Below are 24,407 nucleotides of genomic sequence, written 5' to 3' on the forward strand. Positions count from 1 at the left end.
CGCTGGTTATGAGTCTCCAAAAAGGCTGTGCAAACACACGTTATCATCCATTAAGCTGCCGTGATCTCACCATTGAAATGTAGCTGACAGTGAAGGTAAAATTAGAGTGGATGACTCTTGTGGCGAAAATTGGGATCAATACATCCTCTAATGGTTCCTTCTCCCCTTTTTCACCTCTGCTGACTGCATGATTTTAATTCATCTTGCTTTTTCTTCTTCCCTCTCTTGATTCATCTTCATTCTTTCTCTGCATTTCATTTGAATAGTTTTTTTTTTTTTTTCTCCAGCACCAGCCGAGGATGACTCCCATCCAGAGAGAGCAGGAGATGATGAGTGCGCCTCGCCTAAGTGGCTGCAATCAATTGTGATTAGTGGCTGCCGCTACTTTTTGAGAGGAGCACATCAAAGTTTTATTATTGGGTGTCAGAGTGGGTGAGACGGGGTGGGGCGGGGGTAATTACATTCTTACAGCCAGCCGCCTCCCCACTCTAGGTGAAGTCCAGGCTTCCAAATGGTGTAGTCACCACATAAATGCAGAGTATCGGAGCATTGCTTCAGTGGCTGTTAAGACTGATGGGATGTTTTCTCTCTTTGGCACGGCTGATTATAATCAAAGATAGATTCGCCTGTTCTAATGTTCTTTTTAGTATAATATAAGTTTTAAAATCTTTTAAGAGTCCCTTCTGAACCCAGTGAGTTATCAATCATAGTATCTTTAACAGATATTGATCAGGGCCCAGCATAGCAAAGCGAAGCCTGTTATAAAGGCGACTCATTTTTGCTGGATTTGACTTCTGCATCTAGTACAGTTGACCAGAATATTCTTATTAATTGTATTGAAAAGTGTGTTTGTATTAACAGCACTGTTTTTGATTGGTTTTGGTTACAACCTTTCTAACAGATTCTTCTGTTCTAATACGAGAATGTTCCTCATCCCCCGCCCCCTTCGCATGTGTTGTTCCCCAGGGGTCAATTCTAGGGTCCGTATTTTTGGTTTAAGAGAACAGTTTTCAAAAAAGGTCAGACAACCCAAGTGTTTCTTATCTGCAAAACTGAGTTTAAAGAAAAGAAAAAAAACAACAACAACGAAAGACAAAATCTTAATTTGATAATATAAATTTGAATAGTAAGCAAGTACAGCAATCTGGTGACAGTTTTGTGCTGAAATTTCACTGACATTTTAATTATTGACTTTTGCTGAGAGTAATGTTCCAACTTACATCCATGGTGCAATTGCTTTTATTTTAATAATGCATAAATGGTGCAGGCAGCAATGCAGGTGGCCAGAAACACGACTTCAAAGTCATACTGTTCCATGGCTGCTGGACGTCTAACAAGGAAACCAGCTGGCAACCCTAACATGACAAGCAATGATGTATTGGGGCTTAAAAAAACGGACGCACAACATGAGGAGCTGCTTGAAACACTCAGATAGAAGAGTGAGCTGAATGACTCGTCTCACCAGCCTGTTAGTTGGACTTCCTCCTGCTGTTTCTACTTGACTTTAACATGCTAGACCCCTTTCAAGTGGGAGGATGATTTAACAGTTACTCCTTGTGAAAGATCCCGGTCACACGCGAAACGGACCATTTTTGCCTCCGAAATGGCCAAAAGACACGGATTCACGCTTTGGTACGAGTGATGACATGACAGCACGGCCAGTGTGTGGTATTTTTTCACTTGGCTCGGGTGTAGAACACAGAATTTTGGATTGCCAGGGATACACAGTGAGACACTGCTGCCTACTCATGCTTCAACATTCATCTTGATTGTGCAACAAAACCACTGAGAAACTTCCATCTCTCTTCTACTGGACACAGAATGTTTAATTTAAAAAAATAATATTTTTAGTAAGTTTAAAGGATGAATATGTTATATATTTACTGCACTAAATCATTAAGTGATATGTCATAAGATTAAGGCAACATGCTAAATTGAACTCATGTTCATTTGGAGCAGGAATAAGTGTTTTTAACTGATATTGTGAGAAAATATGGAGAACACTGAAGAACAAACATGTAATTGTAAAGTTGTGTTTTCACCAATGAATTGTCTCTTTCAAAATGTTGGGAAAAAAGATACCCAATGGGATGGCAAATTATTTTTTCATAATTAGTTTATCAGGAGCTTATACTGAACGAATGCGTGTGTGATAAGTGTTTAGCCTGTAAGTTCGTGTGGATCAGATCGAACAAAATCACAACTTTGTATAGTGTCTGTTCATGAGTTGTAAAAAGTCATTAATAATCTTTTCGAGGGAGTTGTAATGGTCAAATTCAGCAATATGTTAATGGAGTCTGGTGGACAGTAAGGCAGGGATTGTGCCTTAGCTTCCTCGAGTCTGGGGAGGAGGAGGGAATTAACTCCCTTCAAAATTAAATATCTTTTTAAATTTAAATGATATCATGAATCACAAAAAGCCAACGCTAAAATAAAGAAATAAGTTATATCCCCCCAATTTATTTGATTCTGTAAAATAACAATCAGGTCAAATACAGTCTCCTTTCTAAGTCCAATGGTGCTACTGATGTTAGAATGTTTCAGAGATATTTTTCCCCCTCCAAGTTGCCTCATTAAGCTGTTTTCGCATGAAGTCTTTTACCCTGAACCTTGCTGGCCTTCAGTGGACAGATCACCCACTGCTAAAGAAGCTGAAACTCTTCCCGCCTCCACAGGAGAACAAGGGCACTGTTTTTGTGTCAGCGCTCAAGTGCTCCTCTTAACCTTTTTTATAAAAGTAATGATGTAGAAGAAGATGCTTTTCTTTAGCGAATGTTAGACGTACGTGTTGTCTTGTGCACCATAAGGTTTTAAAAATAAAAATGGGCGGATAAGGCAGCCAAAAGTGTAAACCAAGCAAAAGAGGTGTAAGATCTATTTACAATTTCTGCTGTTAACCCCTTCAACTCAGTGTGGACACCCACGACCGACACAACTGTCTGTCAGAGGCTGTAATTTGCTCCAACCATGACATGTCAGGCTGTCTGGAAGAGGGGTAACTAACAGTTTGGCAAGGGAAAAACTGGAACAGCCATTTTCAAAAGGGTCCCTTGACCTCTCACTTCAAGATATATGAATGAAAATGAAGGAGTTTTACCCAAGAGTCTTCTATTTGCACATATGCCCACTTTATGCTAATTCCATGCAGTTTTTTCGCATACAGCATAAACGCATTACTTCTGCTTCATTGATTTTAATATTTCTGCATACTGGGATCAGTAAACAGTACAGGAATTGCATAAATTGGGTGTGATGCTAATAGTGTCCATAATAGCCAGTTCATTGCAGTGAGACCATTTTTCAAAACTTGACCTCTCTGCAAAAAAAGGCTTAGAGTGACCTCTGTAATCACAGCCTCATTAAACCTTCACAACCACAAACAAGGCCTGCGGCAGTCGGAGGATAGATGGCTTTTCCGGGTATACTGATAATATATACATATTAAACAGAAGTGCATCCCATCCAGTCACCAAAAAAGAAAAATGCTATTCTTGCAAAAATCTCCAAATCTGCCACATCACAATATGATTTCTTTTACAAGGACTTGACCTGACTTGATGCATTTTGAAGGGGTTTTTGACCAATTCTTGAGTGGTCAAAAATTGTGAAATTGTAATAAATGGTATCAAGCTAAAAACTGCTGCAACAGAATATAAGACACGATGAAGCATCAAGGCCATAATAAACTTCAATTTTAATGCTCTAAGCCCTTATACATTCTAAACTTTCATAATTTGGATATGCTTATACGTAAAACACAAGACGTGCTGCATCTCATCTTTATATTGAGTTTCCCAGCTTTCAGATGGTGTATACCACTTATATTTAGCATATACTGTTGACCTGCTATCCCCCCTGTAAAGGACTCCTGCTCCCTCTTAAAATAAGATAAAAATGGATCTATGGTAAGAAGGTGATGCAGGCTGGTTTGTTAGCCAAAGAGTGGTTGTGGTGATTTGGCCAATCTATAGAGGAATTATAAATTAGACGTTTAATAACAATCCCTCCAGTTCTTAACATGTAGGGATCATTTTCCAAATAATCTGTATTAATTCCAAAAACCTTGGGTGTTGATCATAATAATCATAATAAAGTAATGCAAAAAAAGTTCACATCTCTCATCTCACAGATAAAACATTTGCTGTTGAAAAGTTTAATTGTGTCTGTTGTTTTAAGAAAAAATAATGTTTCCCTAAAACATATGGCAGTTTGAGCTACAACCTACCAGCTGGATGTTTGAGTGGAGCACAACAGTACTCACATATTAAATAAGTCAGTGTGCCATGGAAGCGTCACCATCTGTGCAAACTCTGGTTACTAACAACAGTGAAAACAACATTTCATACTAAAGCGTCATATGTTTCTTCTTGTCACAGATTGGATTGTACTGTAGGTCATTCAAGCTGCACCAAACAGCCCCAAATATACAATTTAAAGGGGCATTCTACCAGCTCCACACGCACACCAGCTTATTCATCATGGGGAGTGCGAGTCAGCCTGTGAAAACGGCATCTTCTTCTCTGGAGATGCTTTGTTAGATCTGGTAAAATGCCTCCTTATTATGTCATCAGGGGTTATCGTGGTGTGGGCTTTGGGACTACAGGAGAACCTCCAGAGGGAAAGAACTACAATCCCAAACTGCAGAGGAACCAACTCCATGCCCCTGTTGTGAGTCGAGGAGGAAAGTTTACCAGCCAGGAGGGGCTTCATGAAAGACACCTTCTAGCTGCAATATCGGAAATAAATGTACTTGTGTGTTTCGAGCTTGAGCAGCTGCTTTGATTTTGACCATCCCTTATTCATTGTGTTGTTGTAAGTCTCAAAGCTTTGTGTAAGAATTGCATACTTAATCACTCCAGTACACCTTCAAATATACGTGGTTATAGAACTCAGTGTTTTTCAGCATCTGGAGCAACGCCATACAGATAGGAAAGCACAAAAATCCAGTGCAACACGTCCAGACCTTTGAATCCACCCACTCTACCTTGTTGACTGATTCTCTGGTCTGGCATCATGGTGTAACAGCAGTTTCTCGAGGAATAAATAAAAGAAAAATGAGTGCTATGGGGGGGACTAATGACTAGCCAATCTGTGCCATGGGGCAGGATTAACACTATTGTCAAGCTGTTGTCATGCTAACACATAATAACAGTAACAGTGACTGCTACAGACAAGCTAGATGCTGCTATTGAGGCTGTTTTAATGCTGAGGCAGAGCTAGAGTTAATTAATTAGTCGCTACAAGCTCACTCCATGGTGGTCTGAAAATGTGATCAATCATCTGATCACTTTTGGTACTCTACCAGTGCCTTCCAGGTCTGCGGCTCCAAAACATATTTGGAAAATGTCCTGTTCTAGGCTTTTAAAACTGTCTTTAGCCTGACTCATAGCTGCTAACTAGCCATCGTTAGCTTCTCACAGACTGGACGTCTCACCGACTCTGCTGTGGGAAAAACATGGTGGTAACATTAGAGGAACTTTTCAATTCTTTTCTGTGGCAGCAAACACAACCTAAAACTTATCAACACACTTCATGTCTGACTAAAGCAACATAACCACCCCGCACGTACTCGCTCTCACACAAAACCAAAGACTGTTGGGGGGCAAAAACAATGTGTGTTGGCATGGCAACACACCAGTGTCGACTTGAAATGACCATGGATGCAATATATAAACCCAGACAGGGCACTGTTGCTCAGGCTTGCCTCAAATTTTCCCTAGTGGCCACTCACAGTATTGCAAAGAAGAGAAGCATTTTCTCTCTCTCACAAGTGATAAAGAAACATTTGTACATCTGTAGAACTGTTGACACCTCGATCTGAAAACAAGTTTAATTATGACTCTTTTTATTATGACTTTTCGATCCATGGAGGTTTTGTGTTTGTAAAACTTTCCTAGAGCTGAGAAAAGCAATTTAAAAGTGTGTGATGTCATTACAATGTGGGCTGAGTGGGAACTCTGAGGTGGCGAATGGGGAAACACTACTGCACACATTCAGCGGTCCACATATCCAGGAACTAAACCCAGAAACTACAATACGATCTGCATATGCACCAGACGAACTGTATGAGCTTTCCTTGATTTATTAAGTTCATTATAATATACATCTATGAAAATGATGTTATATTCAGGTGCATACGTTGGGAATTGGTTATGGAAAATTTAATCCCCCGTTTCCCAGGGAAATCGGCTAGAGTGGACTAAATATGGAAATGGAGTGTAATGACATGACAATTCAGTCTGATATCAGTGCCACACATCCCCCTCTGAATCTTAGGGACATTTTAACTTGATTAAAATCAACTGAACTGAATAAAATGACTCCCAGAATGCATCAGACCTGGTTTGGGTGAACATGAAGTTTAACAGTGGGGTGACCAAACAGTGAACTGCAGCCGGTTTCAAAGCACTCCCCCACTTTCTGTCTCTTTACACCCGTGTGCTCTCCGTCTCGCACTCACAGACATAATCCACCGGCGTGGACTCAGACAGAGATGGCAGATGTGATATTTTGAAGGGGCCAATGTTGTTCGGAGGCTGCCATGTCATAATGAAGCAGTGCAGCTGCGGCAAAGATGCCTGGGAGGGATCACAGGAGATCAAGGAGCCGCTCGTCAAAGAAGAACACCTTGCCCTTGACAGCCAGCTTGTGGGAGTCAGCTCACAGTGGCTTGGCACAACAGCGGATAAATACCGAGCTCGGTTTAGCATACGCATGAGAGCTCGCTGCGAGTTTGCCCTTGTATAGTATGTAGAATGTGTGTTTGTACGGCGGTAAACATGAATAACGAGGGGGTGGTGAGCGTGGAGGAGGGCCTGACACTCACCTCACAGGGGGGCCGAGGAGTCTCTGGCGGATCAGAATATAGAGAGAACTAAGTCGTGAGTGCATGTACAGTGTGTATTTGTGCTCAAGGCTGAAGTCAGTGCTGTACACAGTAAACAGCAAACAGTTCCAGATATGCCATAACATCTGAGAAAGACGCAGCTAATTATAGTGAACATGCAGCTTATGAACGTTAATGTAAATTCAGTCGAAGGAAGCAGTGCAGCGTAGTTATGTCAAAAAAACACTAATAGACATTTTAGAATTTGCAGAGGACTTGCAAATGAGCAACTGTGGTTTCAGCGTTGATTACTAGTTGAAAACTGGTTGATATTCGGTCTGAATGTCTAAGATCTATTTTCACCCTCATTTTAACCAGATAAAATACGGTTAAAGCATCAATGTGTCAAAAAACACACATCTATTTAATAATACTGATAATTTGTTCCGTTGTAGGTTCAAAGAGAGATGATATCGATTAGTGGGGAGGGTATTTCTCCAAAGTCACACTGCGCTGGTAGGTGAAATATTCAATGCATTTAATGTTTCTCCTAAAATGTCATAAGCATGAACTATGCAGGCTGTGTGCTGCTAACAAGCTTTCACATCATAATGGGAGAAGTTCTTATTGCAAAATAAAGAAATAGCATTTTTTTGCTCTAGCCTAATGTGCGTGCACAAGTATATAGCATTTTTTTCCAGCTTAAACTATTCCGGAGTGAGACGTGGTATAAAAAGCAACAGTGACAAGGACAAAAAGTGGTGTTTGAGTGGGTTAGTTACACCCGGTGACCTGGGTTTGAGACTGACTGTGCCAAGTAATTTTTTTCTGGCAACTGAGGAATTTCTATGTATTTTGGTAATTAGGATGCCCTCCGTTTCTATCACTCGTCTGTGCCTCCGTCGCATTTAGGCTTGTGGTATGTGGTGATTTAGAGACTCGGGTTGTGAAGTTTCCTGCATCATTGCACACGTCAAGAGCTGAAACTTGTTTACCAACCACTCATTTCACCTTCTCTCAGTTAATCACCAGTGCATGTTGTTACAAGAATGTTTTTTAATAAGTGCGCCAGGAATAATGAATACAAAAATATATATATGATTCCCCTTATTTATGCATCCTAACTGAAATGTTCCCCCTTTGCATTTTTGTAAGCTTCAGTCTGTTTTATCCTGTTATTGTGATGCACGCTGACACAGGGAACAAAAAATGATTGCTCGATTTGAAGCGACTGAGGTGTCAGAGGCCCAGTGAATGCCGACTCTCCTTTTAGGTCTGGTTTTGGTCTCCGTCTTCTGCATTAAGAAAGTATACGCCTGCTAACTGCTCCACCATCTCTGTACATTTTGAACTTAAAGCATAATGCTGCTGTTACATAGTTACAGAGGTTGGCAACATGTTATACTGAAGTCAACACTGTACTAGCCTCATTCTATATTAATCCAAGAGGCTTAGAAAACATAATTAAAAAGACCAAACCTGTTAAGACAGAGCGCAGAGAGGAATATGTCCAGCTGAACACCGCTAATTGGAGCTGTGACACAATAATTGGCCAGGATACGAATAAACATAACAGGTCATTAAATGTTATGGGATATGAGCTGCTTTTATTAAAGCAGACATGCTGAAAGCTGAACGTGTTTGGTAGATTGTATTAACCTCATTCTGTATTAATCCTGCTGCAGACATGTGGGTCAAACTTAATGCAGCTCCCTGAAAGTGCAAGTAATGTGAGAGCATATTAATTAATGTTATACAACTTTTACTGCCAGTTCCACTCAGCGATGCTTTGGTTAAACTACACATTTTATGATATTTGTCTTAATTTATCAGCTTTGTCTTTAAACTGTAGTTTAACACAGTTTTAGTAAATGTAAATGATATGTCAAATGTCTGCCTAATTTTATAACTGCTTGCAAATTAAACCTGTGAAGCTGACATAAATAAATGCCTCGCTGGGGTTGATTTACATGTCATCTGATCACATCAAATTGCCCCAGGCTATAATTAAACACACACTATATCAGTCACATAAAGACAGAGCACTGCTCAGTGATATTTCTCTCTCTTGCAGCAGTGTTTGCCTCCAGCTACAGTCTACTTTCTCCTCTGACAGCAATATAACAACCCATAGCTGATCTCTTATAGGCAAGTTTAAAACATAAACATCTTCAACTGTACTTCATGTCAACTGCATTAATGTTCAGTGAAATTATAAGTACACTTATCACTTTTAGGTCTTGCACTGTTTATGTCAATATGAACGAGTGTTAAAAAAACTAATTTCTGTTCTCATAGCATATCTATATCATATATTTATGTATGCGTAAAGTCACCTACACTCATTGTCAAAAATTAAACAATCCACTGGGCTTCTATTGTGAAGTTGAAGATGTTTCACTGTGAAAACTTCCTGAGGGGACCAGTTTGGACCCCCTTCCAAAATCTATAACAAAATATTCACTTTCTTGCAATGATATGTTACTGAAACAACTTAATTTCTATCTTCCTTTATTTTGCACTATTACTAGGGATGCACGTGATCAGATTAAACGTTACTTTGCGAATCACCACCAGAAATACTAGTTGATTAAACTTTTTATTAATAAATGTTAAAGTATAACGCTGGTGAGCTGTTGTTTTTGAGATGTCACACAGCTCCCTGCACTTAATGTCCTTATGTAAAACACTGGAGTAGAGAGTGGGATAGATGATGTTGTGTAAAGACAGTGCAGTTTGAGAGGATTTTGTGGTAGAAAATGAAAATGAGGTTGTATGTAGGTTGTGTCAGAATAAATGTGTCATATAACCACTCAACGAGAGGAACGTATAACCACATTCAGCTCAGATGTTAACCTGCAACGAGAACTGGCTGCTGCTTTTAGCACTGCTAACATCATTAACCCACAGAAACTGTGATCCTACTTGGTTTGAAAAGATAGCGCAACGTTGTTAATGTCTGTAGGAAAATGTGCAACATGATTATAATGCATGGTGCAAAATGCAACACATTTCAGCAGCATTAAAGTATGATTTGGTTATTGAAGAATGTGTGTGATACATACTATATTGTTCAACTTAACTGATTAATAAACTGAGGTCAATATTTTGAGTTTTTTCTTATTTTTAGATTAGTTAAATGGTCTTTTAATCGACAGTTGCCAGGCACTGAGATAAAAAAAAAAGAAGAATTTTTTGCTTGAACAGTTTACTTTCTTTGTCTCTTTTGTACCAGGTCAAATGTGTTTCCATCGTAACCACAAAATAAAACATCTAAATAAATTCATCTGAAGAAAAATCGACAGCTTTTTCTTTTTTTAACTGGCTAAGGTACCATTCACTTGAACTTGGCCTGGAAAAATGTAAACACGGGCTCATTTTATCTGATTTTAAGGAGGATCCGACTTTGTGGCAGGCATCAAGAAAAGCTATACAGAAATAGCAGATCACACAAAACAGAATATCTTCTCACTGATGGTCTCGTTAATTTATGTAAGTTATTACGAAGCTTCAGTAATAAATTGAGAATATTCCATATCCTGTTTAAAGCTCCCTGTAGTAGTTTTAAAGGCCGACCTTTTTTGCAAATAGATGCCTGCAGATGACCTATAACTCACCCTTATTACAATGGGACCACAGCTTTTAGCATCATGCAGTCACATACTCCAGTTTTAAATTAGATTACAATAACAGAAAATGAATATTTGCCAAAATTATTTTAAGGGTATGCTACTTAAGCTGCTCTTAGAAAAAACATGCTCATTTCCTTTAAAATTTTACATAAGAAATGTGAATTCTTCTTTCCAGGACGCCTAAAATTTGCTTGAATTTGCTCCACATCTTTCTGTCCGTCTCTCTCACTCATTTACACGAACAGGGATGCATTAAAAAGAATTGGATACAGCAGGCGTAAACAGCTCTCATCCGCGTCATGTGCGTGCCAGGAAACAACATTTGGTGTGTCTGTATTGCTGTCCTGGTGGAAAAAGGGAGACTTAAGAGTCACGGGGCTCATATACGCTGTAGAGTGCCAGAAATGGCTTGACGATGAAGCGAAGAAAAGGTGTGAAAATTTATCATAAATTGAGAGAAATACGAGAGACTTGTGACCCTGTGAGGAAACCGGGAGAGGTCAGTTTCCCAGGGAAATCAGGAGGGTTGGCAAATATGACTGCAGTCACACCAGACAGCTAATTAAGCATAAACTGCCTAAATTTTCAATTATGTCACATTTTGGAGGTGGAGTGAATTGTGGCCCTTTGGCAGCCAAAATACTAAACAAATAAACCAATAATAAATCAAAACTCATTGGAAACAAGCAGATAAAAACATCCGTCTGCAGAGTTGTTGTTGGTGTCTAATTGTGTTCCACAGTAGACTCTAATTTAAGTTGCACTGTAGCAATTTGACTAAAAATAAAAATAAAAAATTGGCTAGTGGCGAGGTGAATGAAACTTGCATATAAACAGCTGTCAGTGGGACGTTCTTTCCATGACAGCATTGTTTTCCTCCACTCAAAATGCACGTAAGCAGACAAGAACATGCCTTACAAAAGAAGAAAGTGCACACGACAGTAATGTATAACACTCACGTCTCATGTCTTTGAAGTAAATTGTCTGTCTGTTGGGGTTGAGCAGCTGGATAACGGAGTCGTCATTGTTCTTCACCCGACAGCTGATGATCGCCATGTCGCCCTCCACCACTGACACATTGTCTGTCACCAGGTTCTGACTCACCACTAGGCAGGACAGAGACAAGAATATAAAGATTAGCACAGGTGAACTGGTAAATGCAAAAAACAAAAAAAAAAAGAAAGGGAAAGTACAATCCTGAGAGGAGTAAAATGCCTCTTTTAAGACACCCAGACTCAGCAGGAGTCTTTTTGGAGAGTAAAATAGACTGGAGTTGCTCTTTCACACATGCAGCACTCAACAGGACAATGTACATGTCAGACACATTCACACCAACATGAAACGTTATTTGATGTAAGGTTGTATGAGGTGCATAGGTAATAGTCAGTGTATTAGCTACAGCAGATGGCGGTCAACATGACCCTGGTGAGGAAGCTACACAATGTTCTGCTCTGGACAGGGTCAGCAACTATTTTAGCCACTTAAAAAAGGTCCAACAAAAAAAATCTATATGTGTCCGCTATATTTAGAATATTTTCACCGCTTCACCTTGCTGTCAGACAGTCTTTTCTGAGGGGACACCACGGTTATATAAGCCAAATATCGCTTTCTTCAAACTAACCAAACTCCATTGGCAAAGTCAGTAATTTTATCATGCAGAGCACACGAGTCTGTTGGTTTGTTGTGATATTGTGTGACTTCTGTGTTACCAAAGGATAGTTCAGATTCACCGAAGTCACACAATAACACAAACAAACCAACAGATCGAGGCAGCAGTGGACAAACAACTCCTGTGTTCTGCATGATAAAATGACTGATTTTGCTAATGGAGTTTGGTTAGTTTTAAGACAGATATTTGGCTTATAAAATCACAGTTTTCTGTCAGAAAACTTTGTCCAACAGCAAGATAAATCAGTGAAAATATTATAAAACTGAAAACTGATATTGATCTTTTTTTAGGAGAAGTTTTCCTAAGTAGGTAAAATACCTTTAGTTACAGCAGTTCACTACTCAACTCTCTCTCTCTCTGCTTCTCCACCATCCACTGTAGGTAATACATTGACTATCGATAAGTACCTCATACGCATATAATTTGAACTATGCCTTTAATATCTGGTCCAGCTGATTCACATATTTACGTTCTCACATACAGCTCCTCCAGCTAATGTCACAGGTTCAGGGTCACAGTGTACGTTTGAAATGAGCTATAGATTCCTACATAACAAATAATTACAGTGAGTGTCAAGTATGTTAATGGAAACCTCCTGCGAGACACGGTTGCAGGAATGATTAGCACTCATGAGATTAACAAGAAGGCAGGGTGAGAATCTATATGTAGTAAAGATTCTCTGTCTGTCTCCATGTTAGTAAATACAATGAAATATAAAACAAACCAGGGCTACACAAAGAGACACCGTAAATGACTGAAGAGGGATAATCATTTCTATCCGGACAAAACCACTAATGAGCACAACATAAATATTTCAGTGCAACAGGAAACAAGGTAGAACATTACCTCAGTGTCTTCAAACAATACTAATGAATATTATACAACAGGTAGTAATGTGATTGGTCAGTTAAGACATTTAGATCATGCTCAAATCAGCATGACAGTACACCATGCTCACCGCTAAAAATATTACTCAGCCCAGAGGGGGGGATGTTTTTTGAAACATTTTTAAATCATGAAAATAAATCAAAATCCACAGCGGGCCTATATAGACTGTGACCTCCTTTTAGGATATGCTTTGCAGCTGTTTAAGTATCATTTATAGAATAATTAAATCAACTTGCTTTAATGAGTAGAATTTATGGTGCTGTTGGATGTTTCTGCAGGTGCGTGCCTCCCTTGTGTGCAGCAGCACCAGCACAGGAAACAGTTTTGTGACTGCAGTGAACATGTTTTTAAAAGGCCAAAGGCTGACAAATATAGATTGAAGCTGAATATTTCATTGGTCAAAAACATGTTAATTTTTACAACCATCTTTACCATCTCTAACAATGTTCTGGAGTTACTGGATATGTTTGGCTCAATCAGCATCCTCATTCAGTTGTGCTGGTGAGTCTGTGACAGGTGCTTCTAGCTTAAAAATACACATGAAATTTGTAAACGTAGCAGCTGAATCTGTCCCTGAAAAAAAAAAAAAACATTTTCAGCAGATATCTCAATCACAATAAAACTGAGCTAGCAAAGCAGCACTGTGTCTGTATATGTGGTATTTATTCAGTTTGGGAAATCCCACAATCTCTAAAAGATCCTCATCCAAAAGACAGAAAAAATTACTTATGTGAAAGACCAACTCATGACAAATGTATTACAAAAAATTATTAGATATGTATTAAAAATATTTGTACCACGTCCACAGAGAAGATCCATAATATAAATATACATCAAAAAAGTATTTCACTCTGAGTGCACATGAGGTTTTTTTTTTAATTACAGTAAAAATCTATAGTAGAAAACATAAAATTGGTCTAATAAAAAACATAAAAACAATCAAATCCAGTGTTACATGAGTGTCAAAGTAAACATGGAGGACCCAAAATGCAGACCACACAGGAGAACCAATTCAAATGTATTTTTAAAAAAAGGGAACAAATGAACAAAGGCTTACAAAAACACAGGAGGATCAAATCCACAGTCCAAAGAAACAAAAGAGTCCACAAGAGGGCAAAACTCAAAAACAGTCCAGGAAAAATGATACAATGTCCAAACTCAGGAGGGCAAAACCAGGAGACGGCAGGATGACACGCATAGACAACAACGAACTGACAAAGAAACAGAGGAACACAGGGACTAAATGGACAAAGAACTAATAAGACACAGGTGGACAGGCCAGGTGAGACAAATGGCAATCAAAAAGAGTGGGAAAAGGACAAAGGAAGCAAAGACAAAACACATGAGGGAAGACCAGAACTACAAAATAAAACAGGAAATAACCGAGAATACTCAAACCATGACACCTAGCCTTGGTTGTGAATATGAAAGGCCTATAACGTTGTCTGTAGAAAGGAAATAGCAGTTTTAGTTAAAAAAAAAAAAAAAAAAGAAAGGATTGCTAACTTTTCATGACCCCCTGACTAAAGGTCAAACAAACTTTTTGTTTTATTTTGAGAGCAAATTGCCCCACAATATGAATATGTTATGATTGTATCATTTACTTTGTTGGTTACCTCTTGTATAACTGCAATATTACACTCGTGGGTGAGCTTTACACCATTATTAACACAACAGTGATGCGGTGGGAATCAAGGTCTGTAAGCATCTTTAACAGGAAAGTGTTTCTCACCCTGTGGGTCAACATCAGCTCACTGCTTTTTAGTGTGAAGTACTAAATTTATGTGTTGAGGATCATTAAAAAAAATATTCAAATAAAATAGGGAAAATGTTTTCATAAGCTGCAAAAATGGATCCCAAACACTGTAATTAATGGATTTAATAAGCCCTGTGAATGTTGAGGCTTTAAGACTTCTCTGGTTTTTAAAACATGTTTTTATTTTATTTTTTTCTACCCACGATATAAAGAACAAAAGCTCTCTAGTTCTCTTTTCTTGAGCGTTTTGGTGTAATACAACACTTAATGAGTGAAGCAGGTGGCGGACCGAAAGCCCTTAATGTGTGTCCATGGGAATAAATAGAACTGAGTGACCAGCAAAACAGCTCAACAAGCCTGTGGGCTGAGAAAAATTGGTCACGGCAGTCATTGGTCATCAGCCGCCACTTGCTGCACTTACTTGTTTCACAAACAATATCTCTGCCCAAAGAATGAAAAATGGATTCTTTACAGCTCTGTGCTACTTTGATTTGAAAAACTACAGTAATAACATATCAGACTTTGCTTTGGGGTGGCATCCATTGTTGGGTTTGATGTTACGCCTTGAGTGGTTTTGGTTTATTTTAAACGATCGCCACAAAACCAACACTTGGCAGCTTGCCAGTGGTGGCTGCTACTCATGTCGGTCCCCAGTGCAATACTGTTATAGTGAGATACACAAGTGCAAACATCCACACACGTGCTCGAGGCTACATGGAACCACTGAAAAACACAGTCAGTCAAAGTGAAAAATCAAATCCACAATTTAATCAATTTATTATATTAAAAGGAGTAATATGTAAGACCATAGTGCTTAAAAATAAGTACTAGAGTACAAATGGCAAACTGGAGCCATAAATATTAGAATAAATAGGTTGAATCTCTAGATTTTGTATAGTAACTATATAACATATTATTCCTTTTAATATGTTTGCTCATGCGTCAGTAGCACAGGAACAATCAGACCATAAAACTGGAAACAGTTGCAGTGGTTATGCATGAGTACACACTGTAGGTGTGCACTAATGTGAATGTTCTGCCCAGCAGCTTGTCTACATCTTATCAGAAGCACACGCAGCAGCAGTCTACCACAGAAATTATAGCAGACTGACGCAGCACCCTAATCAGAACCGTTTAATCACTTTGAATGTGTATTAACACACTTATTTAAAGGACCTTTGACCAGCCTTGCTTTGTGAAAACTCCTACAAATGGTCCCTAATGTCGGGATCAGACTGCAAGATATTTGTGTCAGCTAATGGAAACATATCTATGTTCCCAGGGTCCTCAATTCCCAGGATTGTAAATTCCCAGGGTCCCAAGTTTCCAGGGTCCTAATGTTTTCAGGATCGTATGTTCCCAGGAACATAAGGTCCCAGGGTCCAATGTTCCCAGGGTCCTAAGTTCCCATGATTGTAAGTTCCTAGGGACCTATGTTGCCAGAGTCCCAAGTTCCCAGGGTCCTCTGCTGCCATGGTCCCAAGTTCCCAGGGTCCTATTTTCCCAGTGTCCCAAGTTTTCAGGGTCTTATGTTGACAAGGTCCTCATTTCCCAAGCTCCTATGTTTCCAGTGTCCTAATTTCTGAGGGTCCCAAGTTCCCAGGGTCCTCTGTTGCCAAGGTCCCAAGGACCCAGGATCCTATGTTCACAGGGACATATGTCCCCAGGATTCTATGTTGTCAGGGTCCAAATTTTCCAAGGTCATATGTTTTTAGTGTCCTATGTTCCCAATATCCTCCCAGTTCAAGTTACAGGGCCCTATGTTGGCAGAGTCTTCATTTCCCATGTTGCTAGGGTCCTAGGGTTCTTAGTTCCCAGCGTCCCATGTTGCCAGGGTCCTAAGTACCCAGGTCCCTAGGTTCCCAGGGTCCTAGTCCCCAGGCTCCTAAGCTACCAGGGTCTTATGTTTCCAGGGTCCTATGTTGCCAGGGTCCTATGTTCTAAGGGTCCTACATAGCCAGGGTCCTAAGTTCCCAGGGTCCATTGTGCTATACAGAGTTGGGGAACACAGGACCTTAGGAATAATTGGATCCTGGGAGAGAACATATGTAGAACTGGGGGGCACAGGACATTTTCCATGCTTCTATTATATGCCAGACATATATGAGGAACATAGGACCTGGGAAAATAGGAGTGAGCCTCAGGTGGTCCTGGTCATACTGTGACTTGGCCGAGACACATGTCAGACTACATGTTGAGCCAATCAAACTGACCAACTGCTTGTGCTTTTTCGTGACCTGTGTGATTTCCAAAGGTAATCAGACAGCGGGGCCCAGAGGCAGGCTTTCGGGATTCGGTATGTGTGTAATGTTGTTATAGATGTTGTCAAAATACTGCAGGCAACAGAAAGAAAAAGAAAAATGCATGTGCTCGTCTTTCCATCAGGGCCTCGAGAGGTGCCCCCAACACACCATGCAGTATAAAACAACAAATTTAATCCTGAGGTCCCACGTATGGCAGATCAAGCAATTTTCAGCCCGGTATTGTGTAATTGGAGTCCAGTATTGAAAACCCCATCCTGGCCATTATGTTGCCAGCAAATTCAGTCTCTGCTGCCCAGTGTTGCTTTTGATTAGCTTTAATTTGGAGGGATCACATCACACTAGCATTAAACCTTAATATGACAGCTATTCTAAACAGATGGTTCAATTTCAGGCTACAACTTTAAAATAATTTCTATGAACACTGACTTCATACTAATTAAATGTGTGTACACCTGTTTACAATTGCTTTTAATTAAATTTTCTTTAAAACAAACCTATTTTAGTTTATTCTATTGTTCATGGCCAGTGAGATTTTGATTGTTAATTGTTTTTTAAATGATTTTTATTCTGTATGCTTTTGCCTTTTTGCTTTTATTGTTTTTATTTATTTGTTTTTTGAGTTTGTGCTTGTTTACTCTGTAAAGCACTTTTGGAGAAAAATAAAAGTGCCAACTAGAAACACAGGGTTCTTGCCCCCTGGCGTTTCCGAGAACCCTTTTTGGCTCCTGGTAGAACCTTTTATAAAGGTTCCACTTGGAACCCTTTCAGTCCTACTTCAAACCTGACATAAAGGGTTATATATCAAGAGCCGGTGAAAGGGTCCAGAGAACCCTTCTATGGTGTAATGGTTCACCCAGAACCCTCTCTGGGGGTTCTATCCAAAATCGTTTCACTGTCAAAGGGTGCTAACTGGAAGCCACCCAAGAGGTTCTACAGTTAAGTCTTTTATATTTTAAGTGTTTCATGTAGAACCCATCCAGCAGGGTCTTATAAAAGGGAGTGAATACTTCATGGCATAATGGTTCCACCTAAGTTTGTATGTTGTCATTATATGTTGCTCTGTTACCCCATCGAATCGAGATGCAGGGTTATGCGGATGAAGTCTGGACAGCTAATGTTCCACTTCTAGAATACATCTGATTGTATAAAGAGGCTGCTGTTGTACCAAGCTTTCAATTGAGGCTGAGAGAAAACGTATGGATAAAGTCTTTGTAATTCCCCCGTATACTTTCCACCTACATAGATACTAAAATAGCATCGCAAATAACATCTTCTCAGAGAGGCTAAGAGGGCCGACACTGAGGTGGGGGTGGTAGCGGCGGGGTGAAAGAAACTAAAAGAACGCAGGAAACATCAACTGCTAATTTGCATGCCTCAGTTGTCAAGCACCTCTAAATATCCCTGCCATTTAGGAGACAAGGAGGATGAGGTGGGAAGAGAGAAATTGCATCCTCTGATGCTGACAGATAAGGATAGACAGCTTAACAAACGAGATTCAAATCAGCATCCCTTGGTGGCCCAAACACAGCCCTAAATAAATGAACCTCGCCGTCTTTAATATTCAAGAGCGAACCTCATTTTTCAAACATGTGCAGAGGTGGGCGGTAGGGTGGGCATCTGGTTATGATAATACGCTAACATACTACAAAATGCATTTCAAGGCATTCGCTGAAGGTTACAAGGCAGCAGCGGGGGGCTGCAAGGTGTCTGCTAAGTTGTATTTGAGGCCAGTGGAGGTAGTAGGAAGGACTTCAAACGATGGCTGCCTTGTCAACTGCTTAATTGTTCCTGTTGTGCTAAATAAACAACTCTGACATGCTGGAAGATGGTATGTGGAGGCGGGGGGCTTTACACTAATTAATAGCCAACAACAACCATGTGCCACGGCCACCGAGGACACTGTCAGAGGTGCTGCAGAAAAAGCGCTTCTGACATCTCGGTGGGCAAAGGCTGTTCAAAGCTGCAGCGTGAAGCTTTTTTAACATTTCAAAGAGTATTTTAGGCATGAAAGTCCAGTGGGGGGGGGGCATGTCAGAGGGCCAAATTGAACAACTAAAGGAAAACAAACAAGGGCCAAAGCTTGTAACGAGTACACTTTATTATTGGACAACCTTTCATTGCACAACCTGTTGTCTATTGAATATGACCTACGGGTACCTTCACAGACTTTTTGCCTTTACTAATCACATACACTTAACATCAGAGCTAACCTTCTTGAAAACTGAAAACTATGCTGTGAGATATGACAAAAAGTAAACCTCTGGGGTCCGCAGGTACCCCTGACCACAGGATTAAGCTTAATGAGCATAGTCTTAACATTTGCATGGGTTATGGTAGGGGTCTGCAACCTTTATGATTAAAAGAGACATTTTTGACCAAAAGAAGAAAGGCTACTTTAAAAAAAAAACTCTATTAAAAACTATTAAATATTTAAACTTTTTTTTGCTGTATAGGCTACAAAAAGACTAGGGTTGCTGAGCGCTTTCCTTAACCAATGACTGGAAACATCAACGATGAATTACTTGATTAGTCATTGTTAGAAATACATAAGATGTTTGCTTATACCAAACAATGCAAAATGCACTTTTTCCTCTGCATCGAAGTTCTATTTTCACAGCAACATATTGCATATTCTGACAACATTACACAGCCCATGAGACATATAAAAATGAAAGGCCAACATATTAAACATAAAGACTTCAATATCAGATAACACTGAAGCACACTCATAAAATAATCCGTTCTATTTCAGATCTTTATTAGATAGTATATTGATTAAACCAAATTCTTAGCAACTGATTAAAGGTCCTTGATAAATCGTTATCATCCCAACGTTAGACCTACAACAATGATAAAAGTAAATTCAAATGTTAGCAAAGTAACTGTTGTTCTTCTCCGTATAATTTTTTGCCAAAGCCACAGGAAAGGGGCAAAAGGGCCACATGGAGCTCTGAAGCTGCAGGTTGCAGACCCCCGGGTTATAGGATCCATCACAGTGACAATCAAGTCTACATTATTTCATGTCAAAGTTACATTTTTTTTATGAGATGAAGAGGAGATGTAATAATCAACATTCTGCTAGTTCTAGTAGTTTTTCCTAGGGAACATATAAACACAGGGTACCTTCAGTGATCTAACATCATCTCAACATATAACTGTCACATGGATATAAAACTCAGCATAATGCTCCTTGTGATAAGAGAATAAATCGTTCACGAGCGACAGAAAACAATGTGACAAACAAGTACACGCACGTCGCCTCTGTCCCTTTGTGAAACACAAAGTCAGGCTTTTTAAATGCAGATGGCTGCATTCACTGCGTGCTTCTTCAATACCTGTGAAAGGAGCTGCTTATGCGAGACAGCTCATCGATATGTGTGGCAAGTGTTGGACCATTACGTTTACCAACTGAGGGGCAGGAGGACAAGAGTAACAATACACTTCCTTCAAACAAAACACTCACATTGAAGCTTTTAGTGAGACACATTTAGTTACCACTGACAGTCCAGCACCACACTATGACAACAGTAGAAGATAAACTCTCATAACCGAAATAGACATTATGATAATGGCACATCAGAGATGGTGGGAGTAATATATAATTGCTGGTCTGAGCTGCACTTAATGCATTTCCTCCAAATGTTTAAATCTATCACTTTATTTGCTTTTTTCTATCACAAATGAGCGTGTGCATTCACACGCAAATACAAAAGGCACCGTCACCATCCATTTGGTCTAACAGCAGAGCAAACAGTTGAGAGGTAGACTATCCCACATGTCAATACCAGCCAGTCTGAAGCACCATGGAAGAGTCAGGAGTCACGTTTAGCTCAGTCTCTCAGTCAGGAAAGCTTTGAAGCGCACACGTCTCCAATCTCACAAGCAATACACTGATTGGGAAGTTGAAATAGTAAAATAATCTGCAGGAAACTCTATATACTGTATGAAGTAAAATAAATAAATCACTGCTTTATTGGCCAGATATTCTCAGGAACTGCTGCAAAATATGATTTGAGTCTGAGGCTGGTATATTTTTTATCACCTTTGTTACATCACCTAGTAATCTATGTGACTGTTGAAGTGTATTGTGAGTGCTTAACTGGGTTAAGTTTCGAGGTACCTGCTTAAATGTTGCGTTCAGCAAGTGTTGAAAGTGAGTCCCTGATCATATTTGCATTTCAACAAAAAAGTTGACTAAACAAAAATGAAAATAACTGATTGATACGGCTGAGCATCCACACTGGCCTCATGCCCAACTTGTCAAATACCAACATTTTGTCATTGCCAGGTGTGTGCAGTGAACGACAGAAAGACACACACCTGGCTTTCAGGTGACTTCAGTGTAAACCCTGTGACTGTATCAGACCACCAGGCTTTCAGCGTTGTATAAAGAGGGAGAACGTCTACAGTTGGAAGAGGTGGCCACATCAAACCAAAATGGTACATAACATTACGTGCGTCACTTGACTTTCATCAGTGACGTCACACGACGCGGGGGGCAGGGCGTTTTCGGTCAGGACCCCGAGGCTCTGGAACAATCTGCCCGAGGAAATCAGGTCAGCTGAGACAGCGATCTCTTTTAAATCCCTTCTTAAAACATACTTTCATCAGAGAGCCTTTCCTGATTTTATCTGAGCTTTAACTGTTTTGAACTATTTTTATTCCTCAAAATGTTTTTATTTTCCAAGTCTTGCCATTTTACAATGAACTATTTTATCTGTTATATCTGAGTCACATGGAATGCTTATTGTAACCCCCAGTATGATATTATCCTACATGAAAAATGTGAAGAAAATGAAAAAGACACACACATCCACCAACCCAACAGTACGAATACTGGATCACAAAAAATACCTGAACAGACGGAGAGATCTGCACACCAAAAAGCTCCTGTATGCAGTATTTATTTTCATGACGTGTATTTGCATTAAGCTCCTCCTCCAACTGCTGCCTCTGTACATACTAGAAGCAGTCCTCAAGCTCAACATGTCACGCAAATAAATACTTTATATGGACGGTTTCTCATTCATCCTAAATCTACTCAAGTACTGTAGTTTTTGTGTCTAAATCTAACCAAACTGTTACTGTTTTAAAATGTTTACCACATGTTAAAAATAGCAGAATCTCATACAGCTGTTTGGATAAGAAAAGGTTGGGTTATTGAACCTCTGTATTGTACTGTATACTGTTTTGGTACAACCAGCCACAAGTTTTGGTATCTGTACTGAATGTCAGATGTTGTATCTGCAGCACAATTAAAGAAAATGAATCCACTGGCTATGTGGAAGGTAACAAATGTAGACAAATGGACAAAATATAATAGAGTAATGTACACAAAATGTGTAATAAAGTGGTGGAAAACATGCAAAAATACCAGTATCTTCCTTTTCATCTGGCTGATTTGCCAAAACTGTTGAGTAATTCTAAATAAATTTGCTAAAATGGTGTATTCTCATGTATTTTATATTTAAATATGACTAAATCTAGAACAAAATAGAGAATAGGTATATTTTTCCTGCTCACGCTTAACAAGGGCTTTATTGTGCAGCGTGATGCTGTAGGCATTTAAGGGCACTTCATACTATGACAAATACAAATAGAGGTTAAAATTGTCAAAGGGTATCTTTTGAGTTGTATCCAGTGTCATGTACCTCTGATATTTCCAACTTTTTTCAACGGCCAGTAACATATTTGGCCCATGGCGGTGAAAGGGGGCCAGATTTCAGCCCTCGGCCATCCGTGTCAAGAAGTCGAATCAGCCAATCCTAGATTAAAGTTGTCAGACAATGACACCCTCACACCGCACCGTACAAAGCTAGCCTGAGGCCCAAACTCTCTAAGACTTCAGCGGAAGAAAGAGAAAAAGAGGCTATTTTTCATTTTTCCTGGCTAACAGCTGCATGTTTCCATTTCATTCAATAAGAAATTTATGCATATCAAGTGAGGTCAAACAGATGGCCACTGTGACAGTGAGAAAAAATTTCATCAGGAAATCAAACCCGGGCTGCTTTGGCACATTTGGTCTTCTTTGAAGATTTTGTTTTGGACACTCCAAATCACTTGTACACAGGATTGCAGGATAAAAAGGTTGCTGAAAACATTAAATATTAATCTGGGTGTCAGTCTGTCAATGCATCTTTTTTCTCAGCCCGGCTCTCCCTGTGGTGTTATTAGTAGTAATCGCACTAGCATTGCATTTTTCATTAGTTCTACTGTTCTACATGCATTTATTCATACCGTGACTCAATCAGAAACATGATGCAATATACAGTAATCGTACAAAGTATGGTACATTTTCTTTAATTATGTACTTGTGTGTGCCATTCTGCTCTCTGCATTGGTTGTGGGGATCATAAGCAGAGATATTCATTTCCCATTGACATTTCGAGGAACATGTGTATCTGAGAGCACGCTTTGTGAACAGCGTACAATCATTTTCTCCCTTTTCTGTTGGTGTGGCTCCTTGCTGATAAAATGACAAATCTTTGTGCACTGGGCCACGGCGTTAATGTGTGTGTGGGCGTGTGTGTTAAAGCAACGGAGTGAAAGAAAGAGTGGCCGTGTTTGTGTTTTGCCCACGTCTGACTGCAGTCAGCGCCGTCTGATTGCGTGTTTTCACAGATGCGTGTGAGCACGTTTGATTGTCTGTCTCCATGTTGACCGCGAGGAGTTGATTTCTGAGTAATCTTTATGAACAAGTGTATGAATGCAGCGTTATTACTATAATAATGGGCCACACAATGTAATGATGGAGCTGATATGCATGAGGCAGCCTTACAAAAGACCTTCAAAGTGAGTTTGGCTTTTATACATATGAACAACATAATGTCTTTCTTGATGAAAGCAAAGAATGTATATTTACAAGATAAAACGGAGGCAAGTAGTAAAATTATTACTCAAACTATCCATCATAAACATGCATCACAGTTTAACTTTGATCAGTCATGCTTGCCGTAGTTATGTGCACAGATTCCCTATAAATGAGAGATTATTACTAATATTTCAGGCACACTTAAGGTTTGCTTACTTGTTTTTTCTAGACCACATCTTTCAACCACATCTGTTTATCTAGGAGTTGAGATTTGGTCGAAAGTATGTTAATCTTTTGAAAAAACTTGGTGAAGGACTTCATTCTCAGGAATTATTTAGAAAACTATGTAAGCAACGAACCGTACTGCTTTAACATTTGATGTAAACAGGTGGTAAAAATAGATCAAACACCTGGCAAGTCAGTGTGGACAAACACATGCATCATTGGCAGTTCAGCCACTGTAGGCTGCCAATGATGCGTATGCTGTGTGAATTAATTAAATTTGGGATGTGCATTGGCATTAAATACAACAATTCACTGAGGAAGACATGGGAACTCAGC

The 24,407-nt window shown here is 39.5% G+C and overlaps 1 protein-coding gene across 5 annotated transcripts in view; it reads right to left on the reverse strand.

Moving 5' to 3' along the window:
• cadm1a (cell adhesion molecule 1a) overlaps positions 1 to 24,407 on the reverse strand; it is a 570,965-nt gene that overhangs the window by 130,659 nt on the left and 415,899 nt on the right. For all 5 annotated transcript variants that reach the window (XM_084730382.1, XM_084730385.1, XM_084730384.1 and 2 more), the window contains one exon: positions 11,418 to 11,564. In XM_084730382.1, the coding sequence (XP_084586508.1) occupies positions 11,418 to 11,564 (147 nt within the window). The remainder of the gene's footprint in view (positions 1 to 11,417; positions 11,565 to 24,407) is intronic.

The sequence above is a fragment of the Lutjanus erythropterus genome, chromosome 11, assembly GCF_056507025.1.
Source record: "Lutjanus erythropterus isolate fLutEry1 chromosome 11, fLutEry1.hap2, whole genome shotgun sequence".
Classification (NCBI taxonomy): Eukaryota; Metazoa; Chordata; class Actinopteri; order Lutjaniformes; family Lutjanidae; genus Lutjanus; species Lutjanus erythropterus.